The sequence below is a fragment of the Sphaeramia orbicularis genome, chromosome 1 (assembly GCF_902148855.1).
Source record: "Sphaeramia orbicularis chromosome 1, fSphaOr1.1, whole genome shotgun sequence".
In the NCBI taxonomy this organism is placed as follows: Eukaryota; Metazoa; Chordata; class Actinopteri; order Kurtiformes; family Apogonidae; genus Sphaeramia; species Sphaeramia orbicularis.
The window spans coordinates 49,088,941-49,112,114 of NC_043957.1; the positions used below are offsets into that span (position 1 = coordinate 49,088,941).

Below are 23,174 nucleotides of genomic sequence, written 5' to 3' on the forward strand. Positions count from 1 at the left end.
TGTGTGATGGAGCCTTTCTGAGATGTTCAACTCAGACACTGAAGAAGACGACTGCAGTGGTTTCAATGTGTAGAAGGAAGTAAGTTGAAGGTAGCAATCAATGACTTTTCTGAGTTTTTTAACCAGTTCCTGCTGTTTTACTGCCGTGTTACAGGCACTGTTTGGAAAAAAGCAGTTAAGATATATAAGTAAATATTTAACCCTTTCAGGCATAGTGGTCCCTACAGTGGACAGTTCTTCTCCAGCTGTTCTCTTGTATATTCATGGGTTTTGTTGTTTTAGTTCCATATCAGCCAACACAGTGGACGCTTCTGCATCATCCCATACACTGCAGTTCACACTATTACCGTAACTTTGCTGTTCTTGATAAACCTGATCTGGAGTAACATGTTTTAGTGTAAATCAATTGTTATTTGTTAGACAAAAAGGTTTTTTTTTTTGTTTTTTTTTTGCATATTATCTCCATGACTTGAGTTATAACTAGCATTAGAATATGTTAAAATGTGAGAAAACATCAGATTAGCAGCATTAAGATGTTTTTATTTCATTGTTTTCATCTCACTTTCTGATATTGGGTTTATGTTTCTTTACTTCAAAAATTAAATGCATGGACATTTTCGTATTTCCATGAGGAAAAAAAACTTGATCGGAATTTTTTTTCATGCCTAAGGAGGAATAAAAACACTCAATAAAAAAAATCTTGACTAATAATAATAATTTGTGCATGAAAGGGTTAAATAATCTTTCTGTTTACCGTCTTTCTGTGTAAATATCTCATGTTACAACGTGGACACCTGTGGCTTATAGTCAGGTGCGGCCTATATATGTACAAATATTTTTTTCTTTTAAAATTTGATGGGTGTGGCTTATATTCAGGTGCACTCTATAGTCCAGAAAATGCGGTAATACCATCAAAAATCACATGAAATTTCTTGTGAGTCAAAATTGTTTTTGCAACAATCTAATACATGACAAATGGTAGATCAAATCACAACGCCTCAGAATAACTTTACTCTTCTTTATTTCCTTCTTTATTTAACACTTTCAGTGCCATGGGCCGATTAAATCGGCTTTACGAAAACAACCTGTAAAGTGCCACGGGCCGATCAGATCGGCTTTGGAGAACACGCCACATTTGTGTACAAACAAACCATCCACCCCCATTTCTTTCTCACATTTCAATGACGTTCTTTCTGTGTCCCCCTTTTGAGACCAAGCAGACGGGAATTTGAGGTCACGCGACCGAATAATATTTTTATATTTTTTTAATGTTTCTTATTCTCCGGTGTTTCATCAGAGGGAGCCCTCCATGCCGGGGGGCGGCTGTGGACTCCGGGGGCTGTAGCACCTTCTCTCACTGGGGTCCGCTCCTTTCTGGTGGGTGGGGGTCCCAGTTGGCCCTCTCCCACTAGTTGGGATGCGGGGCTGTGTTGCTGGTGCCTGGTCGCTGGGGTCGGCGGCTGCATCCTGGTGCGGATGGCTCCCTGAGACAGCGCCTCCTAAATTGATGTTTTACTTTTACTTGTACATTTTTGTTCTGGTCTACCCGTGCTCAGTCAGTCTTCTTAAGTATGTGTGAGCTTGTGGGTTTGCATGTATGTGTGTGTGTGTGTGTGTGTGTGTATGTGTGTGTGTGCGGGTGAGTGGGTGGGTGTGGGTGGGGGGAGGTACTGATTTTTAAACTGATATGTAAAGCACTTTGAGCTACAGTTTTTAATGTATGAAAAGTGCTATATAAATAAAGATTATTATTATTATTATTATGAATTATGCAAATTACGATCAATAATGAATCGGCTGCGTCCGGTGCGTTTTGAATCTAATCAGCAATCGGTCGGATGTTACCGAGCGGTTTCCTGCAGGATTCTTCAAATATTATAAAAATGACGCGAAATACTGAAAAACGGCCAAATTCTGTGGCACTTTTAAGGCTTATTAGCCCCTTAACTGTCTGGCACTTAAAGAGTTAAGGATCCCCATTAGTCTCTACCCCAGTAGAGGCTATTCTTCTTAGGGTCCATTCCCAATATAAAAGTATTACAATTTATACATTTACAAAACACATAGTTACATTAATTTAGCATTGTTTCATTACTGATTACAGATTTCTTAAGATTTGTTTTAAAAACAACATGGTTACTTATTAACGTCATTTCTGGAGGTAACATATTCCAGCATGAGATGGCTTGGTATATAAATGTGTTTCTGAGTGCATTAGTTCTTGGCAAAATAAAAGTAGCATTAGAGGCTGGTCTTGTGTTCAGCCCATGTCTATTACAGGTAAGTCTGAGTGCTTTAAGGAAATGCTGGAGAGTTTTTTTTTTTTTTTAAACACATATCTTCATTAAGGTTTTCAAACATTACAAATATATTCTGACATGAAAAATGATAATATTGTGTGGGTCTCCCTTGAACATAAATCCCCAGAAGACCACCTCTGAATTTTGAAACAGCTGTGAAAGTAAATGACATAAAATAATAGTTGATAGACAATATAAGTAATATATAAGTAATACTGACTTGAGTACTTCTCAACATCCATTTTTTAAAATATCTGATACATACATAATCAAATATCATTTAACACAAAAAAAGGGGTATGATCTCACTTTATAAGTTATGATGATGAAATATCAGGTCTTGATAGTAAAAATTTTAGAAATAAATTCCTTATCTTGTGGAAGATATGAGTTTTCCATTTAATTATGTATGTGAGCCTTTCAATAGCTATGCAGGATGACAGTTCAGCAATCCATGAATTCAACGATGGACAACCAACACTTTTCCAATGTCTAGCTATACGACGCTTTGCATGTATTAGACAGAGGTTCCCCAGCCTACTTTCATGAGTTCTAAGTGCTAAAGTTTCTGGAATAAAACTTAGATTACAGATCTCCGGGCACATTGGGATTTCTTTGACTATAATATTGGAAATTGTGTTAATTATCCTTCTCCAAAATTCTTGCATACGTTCACATTTCCAAATACAGGGATACAAGGTACCTCTCTCGGTTCCACATTTTATACAGGTGTCTGGGATACTGGGGTCGAATTTGTGAAGTTTTTCAGGAGTTATATAGATTCTCATAAGCCAGTTATATTGAAGCTGGAGAGGTTTTGCTGCTTATTCTAGTGCTGATCACTCAGCTTTCCCAGGCAGTCATGTCTCGCATTGACAACTCTGACCTCCAAACATCTGTCCGATCGTTTATCTGCCTAAAATCCTTGACCGTATCAGAGACCCCAGTCCACCAGCTGGCTTTAGTCAGGTCTAAACTCCTGCACAGTACGGTATATTCAAGATTTGGCCTGTTTCTACTTCTTTTCTGATTTCTACTTATTGAACTTAGTTCCCATCGGTGAACATGTCACTACTATTACATTAAGCACTTTTGATAAATGTGACAGTGAGGACATCGAACATGCAGAAACTGCTGACTTGCTTTAAAAGAGATCTTCCACAGATGCAGTTACAGTGCAGTGAGTTTCAGTCATTACACAATAAAATGCCTCATCTGTATAAGTAACTTTTCTTGATTTAAAGTATATAAAGACTTTCATCCAGATTGAAAAGACTATCTGATAAATGTTTGAGGAAAGAAAGCAAATGAAGACTACACTTAAAACACCATTGTATTTAATTCATATCCATTTTAATTGCCTTGCAGGGATCCAAATGAGTTCCATTACTGTAAGTCAATGATGTGAGAGTCGCAGTCTATGGATAAGACGACACGAGTAATTGCCTGAGAACAGGCATTTCAGCTGAAACACTATTATGTGATGCACATTATCTCATACAGAGAAGTAAACACTCTTTCAAAGATGAAACTGTCTAAATATTAAAAATGAATGTGGTTCTGTAACAAAAACACTTTAAAAGAAAAAATTCTACATGTAAATTCAAATTGAACTCTACTTATCTGACCTCAATGTTAATTTACAATCTGGGAGAGCATGTATTATTCATTATCCTTCCTGCGATGAGTGAACAAAGCCATACACTATACTTAAAACAATCTGGTCTATATTTGCACTTCTTAACCACAGGGTCATAGAGTTAATGTATTTGACTAAACTCCTGCTCACTGTGCCATGACTTTGCTTTTCTTTCAAATAATTGAAGGATTTTTGTTGTGAAACAGTGGCATTATAATATCACATTCTTCCAATACAAATCTATTCTTGAATGAGGCACCTCCACCTGTTCAAAGCACTCGCTCTTCCACAGCCTACCTGTTTTAAAGATCTGAGATGTTCAAAATCCTGTGGGAGAAATTCTGTTGCTAGTCTTTTTTCAGTATATCTGTTGTGTGTGAACTTGACTGTGCAGAAGTGCAAGACAGAAAATGCCTCTGCGGACTCCAGCTGAGAAAAATAAGTTATGTTTGATTTATTAAAAAAAAAAAGACAGGAAAGTGTAGAAATCTATTCACCATGAGTGGTTTGGAATTATTTTACCCTAAAGGATGAGGGGATTTTGGCTGAGTTAAAAATGCAACTTCACTTGAGAGGAGGTGAGAGAGGACTGAAATGTGAGAGCTGGTCTGATTCCACCGGCACTTGGCTACGAGCATACACAACCACTATTGTGTGTATGACCTCTCTATACCATATAATTTAACATAATTATACATAGATGATCAAGCTCAGCTCTCCCAGGTGATAGTTAAAGTGGAGAGATGAAAAAAAATTTTTTTTTCAAGCACACGGCTGGAGGGACTGGAGATGCAGCGCAATTGTCTTTTCACTGTGATTATCATCACAACGAAATTATCATCAACAGTATAATCATCATACACAAGGAGATGCAACAGTGTATGTGCTGTGTCTATTACCAATCCACTACCGTCCAGAAACTGTGGAGTGAAGCATTGAAATAGGCCTCAATTCAATCAGCCTGATCCGAGAAGGAAAAAGTCTGAGGCAGTGAGTGCTTGATGAAAAAGGTTCTTTTGTGTTTTGTTTTTTCTAAGGCATCTCATCCTCCAGATCCTCTGAAGGTGTAAGTCACTGTGCCTATTGAAGAAACTTCACACATGCTTCCTCAGAAATGCAACTTTTTTTATGATAGAAATATCTGTTTGATCACGTGTGTATATAGTAGGTATTAAAGGTGTGGAGAAACATACGAAGAGATGCATATATGTGAAAAACAACGGGCCATGATTCTCTGCTTACACCCAAATATCTGATGTGACGGATATATATATATATATATATATATATATATATATATATATATATATATATATATATATATATATATATATATATATATATAAAGTTATTTATTTATTTATTTTTTCACACACACTACCAGTCAAAAGTTTGGACTCACCTGGTTTGTCTTTATTTTTATGACTATTTATATTATAGATTCTCACTGAAGGCATCAAAACTATGAATGAACACATATGGAATTATATAGTTTAAAAAAAGTGTGACACAACTCAAAACATGTTTTATATTTCAGATTCTTCAAAATAGCCACCCTTTGCTTTTATTACCGCTTTTCACATTCTTGGTATTCTCTCGATGAGCTTCATGAAGTAGTCTCATGAAATGTTTTCCAACCATCTGGAAGGAGTTCCCAGTGATGCTGAGCACTTGTTGGTCATCTGCGGTCCATCTCATGTCATTTAAATGAGAAGGTGAGTCCAAACTTTTGACTGGTAGTGTGTGTGTGTGTGTGTGTATGTAAAATTATTAGACCATCTTTTCGTCTTTTTTTTTTGTTTTTTAATGTTATATACCTCTTGTGAAGCTTATTGAGTCTGCCTTGTGCATGAAATGTGCTCTACAAATAAAGTTGAATTGAACTGAATCAAAAGTCGTCATACCAATGGTTATGCCAATGGAATGCCTAAAAGCACTGTTTTTGGCAGTACAATGCCAAAGCTATTGATGGAAGAACTGAAGTGATTTGGTTATTATCAATACAACATGGAAAATAGCTAGATATCAGCTCTGAAATCAAACTCTTATGAGCTACTTTTGTTGTTATCATTATATTTGTCCAAACAAATGTACCTTTAGTTGTACCAGGCATTAAAATGAACATGGTCTCTCTCTCTCTCTCTCACTCCCTGTATATGTGTGTGTGTGTGTATATATATATATATGTGTGTGTGTGTGTGTGTGTACAGTCGCAGAAAAAAATTATTAGACCACCCTTGTTTTCTTCAGTTTCTTGGTACTGTTAGATTTAGGACATATCTCACCCCTGCACATATACCCACACAAACAAACAGAGCTTGAGCTTTTAATCAGAGCCGTCCTGCTTGTGCTGACCAGGCCAGGGGTTTACTTGGCCGATGTCTGCGTGTCTAAACAAGGATGAGAGGAAGTGGGGACAGAGCGAATGTACCAATTACAGAGGCTGATTGGTCTCTATTCCACTGTGGCAAAAACAATCCCTCCCACAACAGATTGCAATCTGACAGCACCAGATGTAATTCATTAATTACACTGATAAAAACAGCTCAACTCCATAAACCTCCATGCTGCTGCTCACTTTTGTTAGTTTGGCGTTTTTATGATGAGTTATGGATTTTTCCTGAGGTTGTCTGTTCAGTGTGTGCATGCATAACTGTTGAAGTGTTTGCTGTTTATGAGGTTTTTTTTTTAAAAGTTATTTTAAAGAAATTACTAAGAAAAAGTAGTAGTTGTAATTGATTTTTACCACAGCTGGAAGCAAAACACTGTTATTGGCAGAGGTGGCAAAAGTACATCCCTTCTTTGCTTAAGTAGAAGAATAGAACAGTGCCAGTAAAGTAAATACTCCAGAACAATACAGACATACGAACATTGTACTTCAGAGGAATAATTAAGTATATGCACTTCACCAATTCAGATACCTGTTCAATGATCAAGGATTTAAAACATTTAGCCAAAAATACACAAAGAATGGATTGTCTCCACTGAATGTGCAGCGTTTGCACCCACAATCTGCTCCATTTTAAGGGCCTATTTACAAAAGATTTGGGGCTAATGATATGCTGGCACAAATGTGCTCATAAAGTTTTGCAACTGAGTGAAATTTGTCTTTGTTTTGTGTCTGAGTTTCTAGTGTTTCAGGTGTTTCTCTGCATTTCAGCACACACATTAGTCTATAATGAAAACTGCAGATACGGCAAAAAACCCTCACGTTGTGTGTCTTTCCTGAGCACAGACATGTACACACAGAACTCCACAAACCATCTTTCATGCTTCTATAGTATTCCACATCTATAACACAATCTACGGAAACGTCCATCTGAATAGACTCATTCTAATTTACTTCATGTAGTTCAGGCACATCTGAAACATGTTTGATTAACATCTAACTCTTAACATAGTGTTATGCGTCACAAAATATTTCTGGGATGTTGCAAAAATATTAGTACTGCCTTTGTATTTGGTTAATTCAATCTCATTCAAGACTCACAAACTTGAAGACTTGGAGAAACAGAGAGATACAAAGAGAGACAGTGAGTTGGAGGTACGTTTGTAGCTAACACCAGCTTTCAGAAACAGGTATTTGCACCAGCAACAGTGCATGTGCTAAATCTTAAAAAGATGCGCATTTCATGTCGTGGAGTGGTTTTGTGGAATAGAATGGACCTAAATATCAAACAGTGTGAAAACATGGCAAGATTTAAAAAGACATATAAAAACCTTATTTTTCATAGATATAGTGGCAGTGAATGTGAGTACAACAGTAATGGTTGTAATACTACTACTACTACTACTACTAATAATAATAATAATAATAACTTTATTTGTATAGCACCTTTAAAAACAAAGTTTACAAAGTGCTTTGACAGAGGGCACAACAGCAGGATACACGAAGCAAGTAAAAACACTAAAACAGAAGCAACACAATTAGAGAGATCTATGAACAAATTAATAATCAAACAGGGTCAAATTTAAAAATTAAAATTAGAAATTAAAAATTAAAAAGGGACAGACATGACATAAAAGCAAGTCTATAAAAATGTGTTTTAAGAAGTGATTTAAAAGATGTTACTGATTCCGCAAGCCTTATCTCCTTGGGCAGGCCGTTCCAAAGTCGAGGGGCCCTGATGGAAAATGCCACCTTTCGATTTAAGCCTTGACTTTGGAACATACCATCAACAGGTTGTTGATAGTATGTAATCATTTGTTCTCTTTTTGGTAATTTAGAGACTGATTTTTTCTTTGTTATGGACTGTATCCATTGGCTGATTGGCTGGTCAGGTAGAATTGGGGTGGGACAATGTGGGCTCGACTTCCTCCTATTCCTTTTCAGACATTGAGTGTTGTTGAAGAGTCACAGTGAAATTGTTATACATTTGTGTGATATTGGTTTTCATTTTTGGTTTATTCATTTCCATATATTGGAGTGTCCTGTTGGATCTGGAATTTCTTGTGCCTATTAAAGTTTGAAATAAAGTCTATCTATATGTGTAATACTGCTATGAAATGGACGGAGTTTATTCTTGATATGTATAACATTTTTGCGTTTTGGATAGGATTTTTTAGAATTTATTTTGACGTGTAAGATTTGTTAAGTTACTTTAAGGAACTGACATGGGACTTTGTGATGAGTAGAGGGTAAGGGGGTGGGAGTATGTAAGTTGTACTTCATCCCGCTCCTTTTCAAAAATTTTTTTCCCCCTTTCTTTCTTGTTTTTTTTTTTTTTTTGATATTTGAAATTAAAAAAAAATAAATAAATAAATAAAATGAACAAATCATTTTCACTGGTTGTTGGGCTGATTTTGTACCAAATGCATGAATATTTCCTAAGTTACATCTATGTAAATGACACAGGTGCAACATTGATGCTATCTGCTTGGCAATACAGTTTGCAGTGAATTCCACCCTTTGTGGATCCCTTGTGAATTACATACTATGTTTTTGTTTCATCTGCATTGATTTAGCACCTGTAAAAATCATGCAATCCTTTTGTGGAGGTAGGTGTTCATAATGCAGGTTAAGCTAATGCATCTACTTGAAGAAATCTCAGACTGCTTCTTCACCAGGAGGGACTTTTTTACAGGCTTAAAGGCAGAACACAGACTAGGGCTGCATGATATTGGAAAAAACTGACACTGCAATTTTTTTTAACCCTGCGATATATATTGCGATATGAAAAACTACTCAGGAGGATATAATACCTGTGTGGTGAGGATGTAAATGGTCAAACTACTTAGTTGTCTTTCTTCTTGCTGTGGCGACAGGTGGAAGGCACTGTCGACACAGAACACGTGTTTCAGTTTCATCCTTCTTGTAGCCGAAATAATTCCAGATAACTGACGTTGCTTTTCTTTTTGGCACCAGGTCTTAGTTTTCAGTAATTTTCACTTGTTCGTTGCTCTTTTTTCAATATTGTTACCAGCGACTGACTCCATGTGCAGGGGCGTGGTCTGCTTTGGCAAACTGATTAAGAACAATTGTGATTGGTAGATGGCTGTGCGCAGTGTGTGTCAGGTACCCAGGTTTAAATTAGATGAGAACACATTGAGTTCTTTTGCCTCCTACATTGCAGGACTTTGCAATGGGACTATTGCACACACGAACACTGCAATGATTAGGAATGGGAATCATTAAGAATTTAACGATTCCAATTCCATTATCGATATTGCTTATCGATCCGATTCCTTATCGATTCTCTTATCGATTCTCATTGGATGAAAGAATAAAAGAGTACAAACAGGTGTGTTTGCATTAACTGTCTTTTATATTTCCATCTCTGCACAGAAAATATACCATATACAGTATGTACAAATAATAATAACAAATGACACCGGGCTGGTTCGGGGGTGTGGGGTGGGGGGGGGGGGTGTACAGTGAAAGTGAAACTTAAGACGCTTTACTAATTCATCTATTGCTGCATTTCTACTTCGTGGAACCGGTTCTACTCAGCTCGGCTTGTCTCCCGTTGTTGTGCACCTCATTTCCTTTCCCTTCTTTCCTTCGGAAACTTGTATTTGAGGAGTTACAACGTTTGTTGCCCACACCGGAACCGGCCCGGCGTTCACTCTACCGCTACATTCACAAGCGCCGCTAAGTAGAGTATCAAATACGTGACATTCCTGTAAATGATTCACATGCTGTGGACAAATGTTTGAGGATACTGGAGGGATTCCACCCTTTTGAAGACATGGAAGCTTTGACAGTGTTCCAAGTAAAGTGGACCTGGTGTCGTCTTTTTAGACCGTTTCTGCCTCAACGCCATGTTGGCCACGTTCTGACCAAAACAATGCAGCGTACGTGTGACGTCATTGTGCATGCACAACGAAGGCGGAATCGATAAGCAGAATCATTAAGCAGGCAGGCAAACGACTCCAAGGAATCGAGCTACTGGGAACCAGTTCTCAAAAAGAACCAGTTCTCAATTCCCATCCCTAGCGATGATGAGGCTCAAACGATATACTGTGCAGCTCTAACACAGAGCAAATAATTCAGTTGCTTTTTGAGGAACTTGGGTTTAAATGAACTTATCACCACAGTTTAAGGTTAATCCAAAAGACTTTTCTGGTTGAGTTATTACCTGTTTGGTGATAAGCCTGATAATAAAGAGGTGTTTTGTGTATCACATAAGCTTGAGGCTAAGTGGAATAAAGGCGGTAGTGAAGATAGGGGTGGGGAGGGATTGAGGCAGCCTCACCTTGTCTGAGAGGTTCTTCAGTGCATCTCTTAGTCCTGGGGAGGAGTGCTCCTGGGCAGCCTGGAGGAGCTGGTCGGCTAAGCTTGTGATGAGGGGCTGAAGGAGACTCATGGTGCTGAGTACCTCCTGAGCTTTGGCTGTGTGCTCTGGGGAGTAGTAGATACACTGGTAGGCAGTGCTGAAGCTGTGGGGAGAAAAAAAACAATTAGATTTGACAGATCGGACGGCAACTGCTTTGTCATGAACTGGATGTTTCAGTCTATTGTACATATAAAAATGAACCCGAATCTAATTTGAAAAGATCTCAGCTACATGTGCTTGTTATGAAAATGCAGCAGCACACACAGGGCTTTAAAGTACTGCTGGTATTCATTATGCACATCAGCTATTGTTGTTCACAAAGAGAGGCAGACGAAGAAAAGTCAGTATTTAATAACAAATGAGGCACTGTGCAAATTGTACTGACTGACCAGTTCCTCCTGCTATCCCATATCAACAGTGGAAAATAAAAAATGCATCCAAATAAACCTACATACACAGCTCATAAACAATGGGTTTTGTGTTTAAAGACGAATGTAAATGCTGAAAGAAATTTAATGAACTCCACTGCAACAGTAGTATACATTCAGGCACTATTATGCATATCTTCTCCAACGATTGTTATTGTAAAATTCCAATATAGCACTGTCATTAAAAAAATACAAAGAGCCATATTTAATTACAACACAAATCTTCACTCTGGATTTATCTGTGACACATATTGGTTATAGCAGTTCTCAAATCTACCCACCTGCATAACACTTAAGTAATAAGTAATAGCCTGAACATCCTGCTGTGAATAATAGGAACACACTGTTCTAGTTTACCGTAACTAGTAAATTCCCTCACAGCTCAGGAGTAAATTGATCTCACAATGGTAAAATTACATTCAATGAGTCTCATGAGTCAGAGAACCAAAAACTATGGATTTTTGATACTCTTTGTGAAAATTATTTGTTGAGAATCAGGTAAAATCAAATTGTTCAGTTAAGGGATTTACTGACTCATAAAACTGTTCTAATTTTCTGAGGTAATCCATTACTGTGCTGCTGCTTTTGATGCATTAAAATGTACAGCAGCAATGCTTTCCAGGTTCCCAGCATGAACTGTCAAATTGCATCGGCAGTCCAGTGTCAACCCATTTTCACTTTATGAATAATTAATTCCTTCTTCATTTCTACAGAGCTATTTAATCTCAGACAAAAACACCTTTTGTCAGTTCCTAGATTCAGGGCAAATCACTCCAATCAAACATTCTCTCCGGCTAAAGTTCCAGCGACTTTCAATGAGTTTCCGCTGACTTCCTGCCATCAGATGTAGTGTGGAGGAATGCAGTCATTTGCAACCCTCCCAGCTAGTTTAGAGTCAGCTCTGCAAGCCTCCATGTAGGCCAGACCCCAGAGCCACATCCTAAGGCATAATTGACATGAGAGAGAATGAGCACAGAAGAGAGAGGAATATACAAAGGGCTGGTATAATACAGTAGTCTCTGCAGTGAAGGAAAAGCATGTTTTTATTCTCGGAAGCATGTACCTGATGTATCAGTAAGTGCAAAAATCTAATGGCCTTATGAAATTAAGACATAGTAGGTACCAGGCACTTATTGCATCTTTGACTGGCTAACTTGGCCTTGTCATTAAAGCTAATGAGACCCCTGGAGGACAACCACCCACATGCTTAAAGCTAATCAAACGAATCACAAAGCGATGGGGGGACACACACAGAGCTAACAGCGGGAAATACCCACACACAAAATGCCTCCATTTCTGGTTTCAAACTAGTGTAACCCATCTCCTTTTAACCTCACTGTGCCTTCAATTCTCAGATTTCAAATGAGGAGACATCCAAGGCTCAATAATCTGCTGCAACAAAGCAAAGTCTGTAAAACCCTTTCATCCCCTAAGAGGTTAACATTCATCTTACTATTTTATACAGAAATAAAGAGAAAAAAAACACTCCTACATGACTACAACAATTGAGATACTGGTGGAAAAAGGCAAAGGAGAAGCTGTTGGAGGAGGACAATTGCTTCTGCGACTCAGATTCAATAACGGCCCTGTTGACTCATAAGTACAAATCCAATCCCATTAGGGAGCCTATGCAGGCAATAATGAATGTTGGGACCTGCCACCTGATGCTAGAGGACAGAATTGATCTCCTCTAAGGCTGGCGAAGGAAGGGAACTTTAATTGCCTCATCAGCATTGCTGTCAGTCCAACTAGTCCAACCAAGACACCAAAACTGTGCAATGAGAAAAAAAAAATCTGTGAATGCAAACATGATGAAGCCTTTCTATCTCTGTGTCTTTGTGCCAAGTATCATAGTACCATAGTAATACCCAAAAACCCATAAAAAACCCACCAAACCATCATGATGCAGGTAGAACACAGTGGAAAAACCCAAGAAAATGCACCGAACAGTAGATTCTATTCCAATACATCCCTTCAACAAATACCAGCGTTTATGAAGCTTTTGTTGTGAAAGTGTCAGAGGGATGTTGATTTAACTCCATGGCAAAGTTGCTTTTAGTGTCATTGCATTGCATGATATATGAATGGATAAAAATAGGAGTAGAAAATCCTCCCACCTGTCTTTGTCTTGGGTTGACAGGATCTAGCCTCAAGCTGACTCACAGCACACCTGAACACATAAAAGGCCTCGTTCTGCCCAAATCCTTTACTTTTGTTTAAAGGAGCTCCCACAACACCTTGCTATTTCTGTCAGAAGATATTTTTCATCTTAAAAATCTGGATGCATCACTTTTTATTCCAAGCAGGTGCATTAAACCAGTCCATTTGGAATGTAAGGATACTGAGTATTTTTCAATTATTTTGCAGCATTTAATAATCTCTAATCATGCTCAGTGTACAGGTATTTATGTTCCCGACATGTTTTGCTTTTATTGTGCATCGCAGTAGAAAATATACATGTTCATTGAAATTCAAAATATGAGTTTGAGCCATTTGTCCACCAAACACAGTATGTAAACTTTTAAGTGTGCATGCAACCCATGAATATTTATGTGTATATCTAAAGACTCCAGAGACTCATTACGTATATACAACATCAGCAGCACTCACATGGACTATATTTAAACAGAAAAAAAAACCACATAGAACAAAACATATGAAAGACTATCAAGTAAAGCCAAGTAATCAAGTAGTCTATGTGTGACAGGTTAAAATGCCTTATTTTTTTGTAGGTTAAAAAGCGCATTATTCCTTTGAAACGTTCTCCATGGGTCATTAAGAAGTCTATTTGTTCTCACGTATTATTATAGCTTTATATATATTGGTATTGAAGTACACGGGTATACTTACATTTATATGTAATTAACCCTCCGGTATCCCGTCCAGCAAGGCCCTTACTGAGCACCAAGTGTGCCTTTTTGGCACACTTGTGGAATAATGTCAAAAAAATTTTCATACAGTTTGTTTTTAATTCTTTTACACTTTTTTCTATTTCATCAACTTGAGCCATAAATAAAAATACCAAATACTCAATAATTGTCACATTTTTTAACCCTTTAAATACCGTGTTTGTAATGTAAACAAACCAATTTTTTTTGGATGCAAAAAACACAAACAATTTTTTTTTTTTTCCATATACTACATAAAAAGTGGATCACATATTATTTGATTTTTGCAGCCTGGCATATGTCAATGATGAACTCCAACATTGCTTAATTTGCATGATTATTTTTGGCGCTAGGTCAAATGTTCAAAAATACTAGCATCTGTCACCAAGTGTGCGTAGAATGCACACCTATAAATCAAACTATTAAATATTATATATTGATTCATTTTTCTGCTCTAATTTGATTTTATTTTTGTAAATCAAGGTCAGCCCTAATCATACATATCAAATGGAAGAAATAGTGCGTTTTTGGCACACTTGGGAGACAGATGCTAGTCTTGTAATTTTCTTTTCTTTACAATGTGCAAATTTTAGTTGGTGGCCAGAATTTTAAAGATCATGCAAAAATGAACAACTTTTGAATTCTAACCTTATTTAAATTGTGAAAAATAATATGAAGTTTTTTAAAACGAAGTGCAAAGTGTGCATAAAAGGCATACTTGGATACCGGAGGGTTAATGAGGGAAAATACAGGTTTATACAAATTTAATATTACATTTAAAATGGTTGTTATCAAAATCATTACATATTTTGTTTACAAAGCTAAAGCATTTACAAAGGTTTTATTTAAAACAAGCAATGCCCTGCTTTGTTTGATGTTTCACGTCTGCTTGATCGATACTGTCTCAGAGGAAGCTGTTGTACACATGTGCATTGTTGAGATCATTCTTGTAATGGCTGTCATTGAATAAACTACGGATGAGCGAGGACATGTAGATAGTTTGTGGTCTTTTCAAAAACTCACACAATGCAGCCATCTCCCTCAAACATCCAGGCAGAGAGCACAACATATGCACAAATGATGAACCTGTTATAGTTAAGACCAATACCACAGCCACAAACAGATACAATAACCACTGACAGGTATGCAGACTTACAATGGCATGAGCAAACATGTCTAAATTCCAGCATGATGTCAAATGTCAATTATGTGTGCCAAAGAAAAACAAACAAACAAACAAAAAAAAACAGTTGCACAGCCTATGAAAAGCAAAATTAGCAGCAGAGATGGAAACTGTGACATCCTCAAGATTCATAAAGTAGAGCAGGTGACATTAAGGTCATCTGTCCAAGGGCCAGAATTTTTCAAAGCAGGCACATTTTTCACTTCCTTGAAGTTTTAATGTTATTTTTATTAGTCTATATCAGTGAGGACAGACTCATAAAAGATATGAGAAGCTCAAGATGATAGATAAGTAGACCCCGAACCAAAGAGACAGTTCACTGGGTAAAATTATGCTAATAATAACCTGACAGATGGATTTATAATCGCTATAGAAGCCACAGATTGAAGACATTTGCTGTTGTTAAATCATTCTTAATAAAAGTATTGTATCGCAATTGTTTCATATAGGAAGAAAAAAATGCTTTATATCCTAAATACTGGAACATGTTTCTTCCTTCTCACATTTTCTGGAAGAGAAGTTTTTATGCAATATACTGTCTAAATTACAGCCCGACCGACTACAACTTCCCATGTGGATTAAGGACTAAATGAGCATGTGCAGAATGAATTAGGTGAGTCCTAACTTGTTCTTGATTGGAGCAATTGCAAGTGTTACAACTGACCTGTGTTACAACTATCCCTGGTCTCCCCTATTGCACTTTTCCCTGAAAGGCAGTTTTGAACAAACAACAAAAATCAAGTCACAGTTCTGTCAGTTCACATTCTGCATAAAAATAACAAAAAAAAAATTCCACATTAAGTGCAACATTAACAAGAGATTGAAGATTGAAGACATTTGCTGCTGTTAAATCATTCTTAATAAAAGTATTGTATCGCAATTGTTTCATGGGTTGCTTAAATATAGGAAGAAAAAAATGCTTTATATTCTAAATAGTGGAACATGTTTCTTCCTTCTCACAGTTTCAGTTTCAAAGAGAAGCTTTAATGCAATATACTGTCTAAACTAGAGCCCAACTGATATGGGATTTTTGGGGCCAATACCAATATTGGGGGCTAAAAAAAGCCGATATCCGATATATTGGATATATATACAGGGTGGGGAAGCAAAATTTACAATATTTTGAGGCAGGGATTGAAAGACAGTGTATGACCAATTAGTTTATTGAAAGTCATGAGAATTTAAATCTTCAAATCATATTTTACTGCATTTCTAACGGTCTTGTTGTCTACCTCAAGTTCAGTTGCCATTTTTCTCATGGATTTGGTTGGATCCTTTAGGATTTTGGATTTGAGAGCTTTAATAAAAGCTTTGGTATGTTTTTTGTTGCTTCCTCCACTTCCAGACTTTCTCATAATCGTTTTGCTCATAGTCATTCTCTTCTTTACATTATAAATAGTCTTTATGGACACTCCAGCTATTTTTGAAATCTCCTTTGGTGTGACGAGTGCATTCAGCAAATCACACACTCTTTGACGTTTGCTTTCCTGATTACTCATATGGGCAAAAGTTTCTGAAAAGGTATGGATAATAGTGTTAGGTATGATTATGACATCAATATATGTTTGGTTTCAAAACAATTGACGTAGTGCCTGCTGAGAAAAAACAACTAAATGTTCATTGTAAATTTTGCTTCCCCACCCTGTATATTGGCCGATATGAAATAAGAACATTGGTATACGCAGGACATCATTCTTATATTACATAATGGTGGACATTTGAATTAACAGTTGCATCTTCATTCATCTCACAAAGATAATGTACACAACTTTCAAACGCTGTATAATAGTCTTACATTAGATTAGTGTGTGTGACCTGTGGGGAACCGCGGGTTGTAGATGTGGTAGTTTTTATGCTGGGGAGAGCAGACATTTGGGAAAAGATGCCAGTCTATATTTTATAAGTAGTGACATAAAAATTGTTTGGTAAATAATTTTTTAAAGTGTAAAAGACAGTTAATATACAGTATTAATACCCTGCAGAATGAACTTGTGAGGCATACAGGAAGTGCACGAACAGGGGTGGGAGCTGAATAGTTTGTAAGATGGAGGGTAGGGTAGCGGTCCGTGATTGTTCAAGTGAAAGTGAACACGCTTTACTATTCCTTTAACTCTCCGGGCAGCACACACGCACACACACACACACACACACACACACACACACACACACACACACACACACACACAAACAGGAGAACAGCCACAGAATCTCCACGCAACAAAAAAGTTAATTCATCGGTTACATATTGACTGATGTTGATTAATCTGCGATATGCTATAATTGGCCTGATTAATCGGTGGGCCAATTAATCGGTTGGGCTCTAGTCTAAACGTATAATTATGTTTGGAAAAAGGCATCTTCTGGGTTTCATGGCTAATCTGTACTGCACTTGCAACTTTCTGTTTTCTGTGAGAACATACAGTGTTCCTATAGGAGAACCCCCTTCCTGACCGTAAAATGACAGGAGAACTTCACTGTGGAGAGAGCAATGCTGTAGGAAAGGTTTGCAGCAGGACGTTAATACACTCAGTCATAATGTATGATAATGAATTCTTCTTATATCACCTCATTTCCATGTTTGCCACATGCCTCCAGCCATAAAAATACAGAGGGTGTACTGCCACTCCCTCTGCACAGCATGCACAAAGTACCTGCTCTGCTCCGCACGCAAACTTTGATTCATGAAATTACCATCCTTCATTGTCCTGTATTTAAAGTCTGAAACGGGCAAACACTGGGTCTCCAGATGAAAGGACCCACCCATGTGCTCAGACTTTTTAAGCGGTACCTAAGTAGAACACCGCTTCACCAGGTAAACTCGTGTGGAGGTGGAGACTCCAGCCAACTGGGAGATAGGACTAAAATTAGCAGCGTGTCCAGGATAAACTTCCTCCTTGGTTTTCCTAAATGATCAATAGGAATTGGTAATAACAGTAATGAGAGGGAGAAAACCACTGGGCCCGGCGGCCTAATTAAGCAAGCATCTCCGGCACATGGCTAATTAATAGTGGAGAGGAAATTAATGAGAGCTTGTGGCCTGCTGCTGACAGCCAGCAGGAGTAAAATGCAGCTACGTCAGCAGAGTGCCCCGCAGCACTCCAGGTGACTGCCAAAGCCTCCTTCATCATTTAGACAGCACACTCTAATCATAGTTCTTAGACCAGGCCACTGCCACGTAGACACTGCGAAAATATACAGACTGTTACAAATACACGCCAGAAGATCTGATCCCTAACCACATTCTTTTAACTACCAATCTCCATCTGTCACTGAATCCTGAATCTTCCACCGGGCACAGATCTCCCATCAGCTCTCAGTATAACAGCCAAAGTGTTCCTCAATGAATCAGGCACAAGCTTGAAACTCTGATCTGAGACCAGATAAGCCTCAAGGCAACTGCCAGCGTCTCCCTCCATCACCCAGAGAACCTGGAGCCGGCTGACTCCAGAGCAGGCAAAGAAACTAACAAGCTGCTCTCCATCAGTATGAAGTCCCAGCTACTGCCAAAGTCCTGTCTCTCAACACACAGTAATCCTGGGAGGAAGTTATTTTGTTGGACAGCACGCTGGTCGTCACATTAAATCTGAACATTAGCCCCAAGAGACGCCATTAAGTGTGTGCGATGTCATTTCAACCGCTCACTGTGTCCCAGAAATGTGTCATTCTCCAGTTCTACTTGACCACCAGGCCTGGCGAGATGACAGTACTTCCTGTCTGTTACGGTAGCTGGATTTCAGAGACATGTTTCAGAGGAGCACAGCCTCTGCACTGCCTGTACACTGACCCTCCAAAAAGGGGTCAGTCTCTGCTGAAATATGACCTGTACACAAGTTCAAAACACAGCATTACACCTACTCCCAACATGTGCAACTGGACACATCAGGGCTGTCAAGAGAATGTCAGTTTAGTTGGTGGTTTACTGTCACACAGATATCTATGATTAACAGTTTAATTGCATTTTATGGCCCTGGCTAAAGTGAGATGTAAAGGAGCACAAATACTTTGCTACTGAATTTAAATAGAATATCTGTACGTGTCTTGAGTATTTATTTTTCCAACATATTTTAACGTTTCCTCCTTACACAAACACGTACATTTGTACTTTCTATACTTCACACATTCAAAACAGGCTTATTACTTAATCTGTAATGATTACACTGGGTTACAAAAAAATGTTTTTTGCAAGTTGTCTAGGTTTTTTCAACTGAATTAGGACCATTTGGCACCACGAAATCCAAAAATGACATCTGTTTTTCTCAATCAGGTCAGGTTTTTTTGCTAATTTGATTTTGAAAAATTTGATCTTCTCACAAAATATAATAATTAATACCAAAATAAGATTGGTAAGCACACTTTATGAAACTTGTGACTTGATTCCTGTTAGGTACAATGGTGTATTCACCGTAGATGCAGCAGAATATGTCAGGCTTATTTTTGCAAGATCTTCTAGTCGAAGCCATTTCATTCACCTGTAATATTAAAAAAACCATTAATCATAAATTGGCAAAAGTAAAATCTTCAGAACTCGTTTATTGCAAGAAATATGAAAGAATTTTGTATCATATGATGTGAAAATACCCATAAATTTAAGCAAAAATGTTAAAAAGCCAATATGTAGCATAGTTCAGAAAGTTGACCTGATTAAGCAAAATTAATGTGATTTTTGGATTCAGCACACCAAAATTATCCTAAATCAGCTCAAAAAACTTAAACAATAAATTTGTTGTTGACCAGTGTTATTTTTATTTGCGTTGCCACTCCAACATCACAAATGACTCCAGCCTGGATGAAAATTAGGTAAAACAGACAAAAAAGACAAGAAAAGTTCATTGGACTGCGGAGAAAAGAAAACAATATTTCAAATACTGTACTAGAGATTTTTTTGCATATTGTGTTGACCTTAATGTTCTCAACTCTAAGTGTGTATATATTCCACACAAATAACTCTCAGAAATGTCCTTCAAAGTAAAAACTTTTACACGTTAGAATTAAGAGCCTGTAATTCTGAAAAAAAGGTTAATTAGTACTTCCACTAAGTATCTGTGCTTCTACTTACGTGACAATGCATGTACACTTGGACACAAGTAAACATTTATTTCTGCTTGCCTTTGCCTCTATTTGGCTTTGAACATAAACTGTGCAGGGCAGATGTGATGAAAATAACACAGATCCTACACAGCCTACAAAAAAATAATGAAAAAAGGTACCAATAAAGGTGAAGTACCACAAGATGAAGGGGACACAAGTGGAAAATAATTTGGAAATAGGGATGAAATTCAACTTCTATTAGCCTCATCCAGCTGTTTTGATACAGGTGAATAGAGATGTTTATCACTATTATTCAAAATAATAATTATTTTAAATGGGTATTATGTAATAACTGTGACAGGCCAAGATGCACGCAGACACCAGAACACCATTAGTCCAGGTAGAAAAAATTAGTAATTTTCAGGGTACATAAAACCTGTCTCTAAAAAAAGTGCAGTGCATCATTATGCAGACTGGCTGAATAATTCAAAAGAGGCTGTTAATGAAAGATTAGACCACCTCAGCAAATCCTCAGCTATGTCTATAGGGTTCAATTAAAAACGGATAAAAATCCAGTGACTTTTAAAACAGCCATTTAAGTAGGACTGCATGCATTAATGAAAGATAAATGCTCCTGCCCTATGTGTACATGTACAGGCTTTCTGGAGGAATACTAAGTGTAGTTATTGATTAAACTCCTTCCTGGCCCATCCTAAGAGACAAACTACATTGCACACTCTGGTCATTGCCAAGTTCGGCCAATGCAGGTTTTTAATGGATCTGGAAAGAAGCCCCCTCCCTCTCTTCTTATGTCCAGGGAACAAAGACGAATAGCTCTTTTATGGCCCTCCTGGTAACACCTCTGCACTCAGGTTTTTCCTTTTTTCTTCTGTCCTCGGATCTTTTCAAATCTTTTCTTTGATGAATTAATATCACATTGAATGGCTAAGTCTGACATCTTGCCGATTGTCCCGGTTTCAATCAAAGGTGATTACAAAACTCTGGTACAGAAAGGCGAGGGGACATAGTGGGAAGGGTAAAATGAGTGTGTCTATGTGTGCATGGCTTCACATATCCTTGTCCTGCCAGGCTTGTCTTGCTGTGCAATCAAGAGACTTTCAGCTGGACTCCACTGCACAGTACTATCACACAACTAAAGTGTGACACATTCACACACACAAAACCCTGCAGCTAAGTATTGAGCCAATTATTAAGCGTATGCATAATAAGCCCATATTAAAACATGAAAAAATGAATGTCCCTCATTTAAAGTAAACAAGCCCTTCCATCACAGTGGCCAAAGCGAACACTGGGTGAAATTCAAGAGTACAAACATTTATTCCTTTTTTTTTTTGATGGTGACTGACAAATGACTGCATTCCAGGTCAAACATGGATAAGGCTCAGCGCAGGCCGTAGTCAGTTAGCCAGGCGGAAAATTGGAAAATTTAAGCTACAGTGAGTCATTAGCTAAGTCAAATATGAAACAAAAAGCTCTGTCTCCCAGGAGAATTCTTTCTGAAGTGTAATCTCTCGTTCAAAGAAAACTATTTCACTTCAGTGGATTCCCGAAAATATGCTAACCTTATCACAGCTCATGCTAGCAGATAAAACTGACCATCTTCAGCAAATTCACTTGTGCACTTCAGCATAAAGAAACCCTTTCTTTATTTTTTTTATTATCAGCAAAGACTCCAACTATTTTCCCAGCCGCTTATCCATTTTATGCCCACACCTCACCCCTTTTCCATCTTGCCTCTCTTCCCCCTTTCTTGAGCTGCAAACTCTGTAACTAATTGGATCTGGCATGGTCTGTAATGACTTTGCACTCTATGGGGAGCTTTGGGAAAAATCACCCTTCATTTCTTCTGGCATCACTCAAGTGACCACATACTGAACTCCAGTGACATGCAACTCCATCCTGCATTCAAAGGGCAAAGGCAGCGAAATTTACAGGATACTGCTGATCTCAGGTTTGAGGACTCATATGGATATGATGCCCCAGAGTGCAGTTTCAGTTGCTGTGTCTACATATACATCATCTAAGTGTTGGAATAATGCAGTCATTGCAGCGTGGTCTCATTTTGTCCAGTCAGGCTTGGGTGTTGGTGGAGCTAGCGCTGTCAGTCAGTGAAAAAAACACGAGACATAATTTTCCCATCAAGCAATCAGCAGAGAGCTGCTACACAGCCTCAGACTGAGCCCAATCTAACATAAAATCCAATCTGGGATTCTCCGTGTGTCAGTGAGAACAACTGACAAAATATATTTTGTTTGAGCAGTGGTCTGAGCAAAGTCAGAACATAACTCATAGATTCTGTCGAACATTTTTTTTTTTTTAGCTTAAGGACTCTACATCAGAGTAGTCACAATTTATTATCTCAGTGCCATTTGGGGGATACTGTAGACACTAGTCCACATATGATATTAGAAAAAACTGACATTATAATATTTTCTTTTTCCTCTAATACAGAATTCAACATGACAAATAATAGAGTAACTTGATTAGTGCTGATTTTGAAGTAGTTATCATTCTAGGATGACTGGGGTAGTGTTGTAGAGCAGTGGATCTATATAAAAATGAACAATTATTATTTTTTACTATTTTATTTTATTATTTTTTTAAAAGGATTTTTTCATGTCTGGTTTCAACACAAAAACAAATAAGGGCTGTGGGTACTCTTCTGAGAAGACACAGTATTAGTAAGGATCAAAGCCAAGAAGTTACCTCACAGAGTGCTGCATTATGGGTAGCTTTGCATTAATGTTACTAGTAAGTACATTTAGTGTCATAACAGTTAAGGTAAAAATGTTGGATTGGTCCATTTTAACCTGCCAGAGTTTGTGTCATAAGTTTTGGTGTGGTCGATGAATTGAACTAATAAAGATCTAAACCCACTTCAGATTTTCTCACAGAGCTGTTGTTAGCTGTG

The 23,174-nt window shown here is 37.7% G+C and overlaps 1 protein-coding gene across 5 annotated transcripts in view; it reads right to left on the minus strand.

The window, feature by feature from the left end:
* The window catches only part of inpp4b (inositol polyphosphate-4-phosphatase type II B), a 306,898-nt gene that overhangs the window by 45,535 nt on the left and 238,189 nt on the right, over positions 1–23,174 (minus strand). For all 5 annotated transcript variants that reach the window (XM_030140356.1, XM_030140349.1, XM_030140365.1 and 2 more), the window contains one exon: positions 10,635–10,818. In XM_030140356.1, the coding sequence (XP_029996216.1) occupies positions 10,635–10,818 (184 nt within the window). The remainder of the gene's footprint in view (positions 1–10,634; positions 10,819–23,174) is intronic.